General features: G+C 40.6%; 1 protein-coding gene across 1 annotated transcript in view; it reads left to right on the top strand.

Moving 5' to 3' along the window:
• The window catches only part of DRGX (dorsal root ganglia homeobox), a 27,879-nt gene that overhangs the window by 2,261 nt on the left and 20,414 nt on the right, over nucleotides 1-5,204 (top strand). The window contains exon 2 of the mRNA XM_009641898.1: nucleotides 3,525-3,573. Coding sequence (XP_009640193.1) covers nucleotides 3,525-3,573 — 49 coding nt within the window. The remainder of the gene's footprint in view (nucleotides 1-3,524; nucleotides 3,574-5,204) is intronic.

The raw sequence follows: 5,204 nt of genomic DNA, 5'->3' as shown, positions 1-5,204 counted from the left end.
CCCGCCCCCCCCCGTGCCCCCCCCCCGGGGGGTGCCTCCCGCCGCTGATGTGGGATGCTTGAGGTGGGTCAACGGCCACTCAAAGTCACCAGCTGACTCTTCATATTGGTTTATAAATGCGACAGCTCAGAAGCTGTTTCAAAGGCAGCAGTCTTTGGTGGATGGATAGGACAGACCATGGTCGCACGCCAGGACGCCAACTGCCTCTCTGGCTCAGTGCCTTTCAGCCTCACTGCTTTCCTGCAGAGGTACTGTGCAGGAGTGGGCAGAAATATTTCTCCCCATCGCATGAGAATTTTCAGGGTCAAGCAGTCGAATCAGCTTTCAAATTTTTGTGTGCCAAAAAACCAGAAGAAAAATTTCATTTAAAAAAAATACAATTTCAGTGTTCCATAATATTTTATTCTGATTTCAACATCATTTTGTATTTGTAATTTGAAGGTTTTTTAGGGTTTTATTCATTACAAGTGCCATTTGCATATTTTGAAAACAACATGTCAAAAGGGCAGGTTTTTTTCTGTGAACACCTTCAGCATTCGAAGATCAGCATTTAATTCTTTAAAAGAAAATAGTTAAAATATTCTGAAGAGGTTCATTCTCATTCTGGGCAGGAGGAGATATGTGTTCCGAGACTTGTGAATGCAACTCAAATGTGAATGTAGACTTTGAAAGTGTAGATGTAACTTGCCTAAGGACAGGCTAAGAAAATAAACTTTTTTTTTTTAAGAATGGAAGTTTGAACATTGCAAACCCTACCTGAACTCCAGAGAATGCCAGCAGGGTTCTCTGCTCCCATCCAGCATAAACCAACTGATAACAGCATGACTGTGGCCATTCCACTTCTCCTGTTGTTTCTTGCATGATAGCTCATGAATGTATCACTTGCTTCTTGAGCAAGGCCAGCCTTAGGTACAAGAAGTCCACCGGCTGCCCTAAGGTCTGTGCTCCTCAAGACCACCCAACCTTTCCTCCTTCACCACACACTGTCATGCGTCAGCGCTTTGGGGTAACTCCTGCGTGCTGGCGCTCTCTCTGTGCAGAAGCCCCCGAGGTAGTTTATGCCTCTTTTGTTGGTAGGTAAGTGACCTTGTAAGTTCCATGGTGTGTGATAACCCATTCCTGTTCAAAGTCCTGTCTCAAGCCTTCCTGACTTATTTCACCAAATGCTCCAAGAACCCTGAGACAGGGATAGGACCTGCATTTTAAGGTAAGAAAATGGGACAGAGGGCACTGGAAAGGGTGGAGGAAAGAGGAGGTCCTGGTTTAAGAAAATATGGTGGCAAAAATAAGATTCATGAAGCTGGAGGTGAAAGGCTGAAAGGCATTACACATGGTCTCTCAAGTTGAATTTATTTTAGAATGCTTTAGGACCCTGCCCTAAATTTTGCATGACCCTGTATTGCCTTGTTCTTAAGCCCAAAGAATGAATTACGATTTCCTCCTTACCTTCATTCATGTAATATTCAGCTTGTTTAAATTGTCCCATCTCGATCTCTGAATCAACAAATCTCTGAACATCAGTGAACACCATTATCAGTGTTTCAGTAATGCCTTTCATTAGAAATACTCTAGCACAGAGCATCCAGATCCTTGGAAATAACTCCAGGGGGATTTGGATGAAGAAAGGCCTAGTTCTAGTTCTCCATTGAATTAAACATTAAAAGGTGGCGCAGGTATGACCTTGAACTTAAGCATGGTTAGAAGGGTGGGCTGAAGGACTGAGGAGGTGTTACACATAAACTATGTTATCCACCCATCATGAGAAGAAGAAAAAGGGGGGAGGAAGGTTTTAATCCTTTCTTTATCCTGTTTCACAGAATAAGCACAAGGGTTTACCTTCTTGTTACACAGATAAAGATTTGTCTTTATTCTACTTGGTGAAGAACAAGACCATGACATCATCAAAGTACCTATGCAGCTAGCATAAACATGGTGTTGGAGCATCTCTGTGCTCAGTTAGAGATCTAAGACAAGTTTGTTCTGCCAGAAAGCCAATTGCCCTGTCTTGTTAACACAAGGAGATGTGGAGAAGTCAAGAGACCACGTCTCTGGAAAAAGTGAGTATTTCAGTATTTCTAAAGCCCTAGACGGTAGTCAACGTCTTTGAAGAGCAGGTCATTGTTTTAGGAGCTCTACACAGATCAGGAACCTAAAATTGGGCAAGCAGCTATATTTGAGAATATTATATTGTTCCCAAATATGTTCCATCAGAACAGAGGAGGAATAAACAATAGTACAATTGATGTATATTTTAAGGGCCAGTTCCTGCAGACTTCCAAGCATCTGAAAAATAATGAATAAACTGCTAAGTCCATGGGAGAATAAGGACCACCCAAAGAAAGCACAAACCTAAATCTGAGATATCATGTGTCTTTCAAATTTTAACTTTGACCTCCACAGCTCTCAATCTTCTCGTAGCTCTGGGTACCTTTTAGACAATAGGAAATCACCTTTCTGCCTTTGACAAGGGTAAATAATATCAATAATCATATAATCCACTTTTATGTGAGATCTGTTCAATTTTCAAAAACACTGGATTCTGGTAAGCCAGAGCAGCTGCTTCTGGAAAAACTTTTCTCCAAATGCAAGGTCAAATGCTTAAGATGTTGACTGACACACTCTGAGTTTACTGCTCTCCTCTGCAGTACAACTTGAGTAAATCAATTAGTCTTTCTGCATCTCATTTTCCTACCTTCAAGTAACGCTACTACTTTTTCTCACTCTTACAGCTGCTCCCTTGGAAGTCTTTTCTCACAAATCTTGGCTAGAAGACTCTCTTTAGGGAAAGAGCACATCCAGGAAGAAGCATTTTTGTATGATATCTTCATTAAAAACCCCAGACAATCCCACTGAAAACCAATGTTGTTTTGCCTCAACATATCCTGGCATAGTCCCCAGCCTGCACTCTGGGTCACCTCAAAAGGTAAGGGGACCGCGGCATAGGTTTGGTAAAGGCATAGCTACAGGTAGAGGACTGTTGCTACTGAATGAGCCTCCTGGCAGTCTCATCCTCTGTGCCACTGGAGATGCCCCAGGGTACCTTCTTGTGCTCCATGGAGAGGGAAGGCAAAGTATGGTTTATGGGCTGTCTTCTGTGTGTTTGTACACTTCTGGCCATAGGACTATAGTCCTGGTCAGCTCTGAAAGGAATCACACGGTTCTCTTAGACACAATGGCAGAGAGAAGGGGAGAGATGTGCGAGTATCTACTTGAAACTTGGCATGACCTGGGTTGAATTGGTATAATACTTGTGGGGACAAAAACCCAAGGGGTCATGGGATCAGGCCTAGCACACTGCATGACTTCTCAGTGGTATGCAATTTAAACCAATACCCTTCCTCTCCCAAGCACTTCCTCTGCCATATCGTGAAATTTCTGTCCAAATCAGTTGGTTACTCAGGCTTTGATTAGAGATTTTCCTCTTCTGTGTTGCATGTTCCCGTATCTAGGGATCTCATAATTTCAGCCCAGACAGCAGCTCTCAAATGAGAAAAAATATATCCAGTATATGCAGTCCCCATTAGAGGGGAAAAAAAAAAAAGAAAAAAAGAAAAAAAAGAAGGCTTACTTTCATTGTAAGTGGGACCAGGAACGTAAAAGTTCAATTACCAGAATGCATTTGCTTTGTACATTTTAAACGTGCTGTAGCTAGTGTAACCAGCACATGCAGTTGGGTCTAATTGCTGCTTTCCAGCTTGGCCTAACCGATGCTCTGATTTGCAGTCACCTACCTCTATGAGCCCATGTTTCGTTGTGTTTTACCCTTGCTCCCAAAATCCTAAAATCCTCATGGGGAGAAATAGATTACAGCAAACCAGAGCTTTTGTGTGTGAGCTGACAATTCTTTCTCCCCTATACTTTTCTTCATTTACTCATGAACAGTGAAAACACAGTAGGTTGACAAAGAGATGTATTAGTTACCCCAAAATACTCCTTACTGAAGCAGACATAACTCCTTTTGAACTCACTAGGCATTTTAATTAAACTCTGAATGAAAACTGCAGTGGTATAAAATCAGCTCAGAGAGATTTTCATAACCTAATTGGGATGTTTATATTACAAACTGTGTTACTCTCAGTCTCTGCTCACAATTACAAAGAAGTTGTTCTTTGCTGAAGAATGTGTCAGTATTTTCCATGGGAAATGATTTAAAGAAAAGCTTTTGAAATATGGAAACTTCATGGTTTTATCTTTAAATAAGCATTTCAGTCACCATAAAAAAAAAAACAAAAACCTCTAATGTCTCCTGCAGCTTTGATTTCAAACACATCACATTCTTCATTAAAGCAATCATTGTTAAAACAGAGGGACATAAAGCAACATAGGATTTATTCCTTCATTAAACTGATGATCCGTATATGAAGCCAATTAACATTATGAGTCTGGTGAACATCAAGTGTAAAAAGGTTACAGAAAATTAAAAGCAGTCACCTTGGTCTTTAGATAAAGAAAGAACACTTTTACATTATAAATTATAAGAGTGTCCAAGCGGGACGAATCGGCAAATTTGGTTAATTGGAAAATACATTTTACTGCACATGAATTAGGGTAAAATAACCTTTTAGGTGCTATTCTTTTTTTGTGGTCAGGTATTGGGAATCACGGGAAAGGAAGTGTTTGGACATGGAAAGGCAAGAGAGCCGCTTCATCAAACTTGAACCGTTCAGACTTTCTTGAGTTTTATAAATGATTCTCTCAAAGCTGAGCGCTCTCAAGGAAAATGTCCATTCAGTGATTTTGCTTGTCAGTTCAGTCCTAGGTTTTATTGTCATGGGAGAAAAATGAGAAGAGGTGTGTTTGTGTGTGCGGCACAGGAATGGCTCTGCTTTAAGTCGGACACAATCAGCAAAACGTCTATCCAGAACTATATTTACTTGGACTTTTCCTTGCAGACATAGTAACTAATATTGATGTAATGATAATAACAATAATAACAATAATAACAATAATAACAATAAGTGTATGTTAGAGAGACTTTAAGGACTTTGCATAAAAAGAGATTTTTTGCTGAAATATTGTAGCTCACCTCTGTATGTAATTTCATGCTACAGCTTGGTTTTAGTACTTGCCTTTGGTAGCTAGATGAGAGGAACTACCAGAAAAATACTAGCCACGATCCAAAGCGGTTTACTGTGGTTTTTTTTTTTTTTTCTTTCCTGTAGTCCCAGCTTCGCAGGAGAGCACCTACAGAAGGGGGACGCGGA

This window comes from Egretta garzetta, unplaced genomic scaffold (assembly GCF_000687185.1).
Source record: "Egretta garzetta isolate BGI_Z169 unplaced genomic scaffold, ASM68718v1 scaffold56, whole genome shotgun sequence".
NCBI classification, from domain to species: Eukaryota; Metazoa; Chordata; class Aves; order Pelecaniformes; family Ardeidae; genus Egretta; species Egretta garzetta.
The sequence above is the reverse complement of the archived record's forward strand: the minus strand, read 5'-3'. Positions and strand labels throughout refer to the sequence as shown.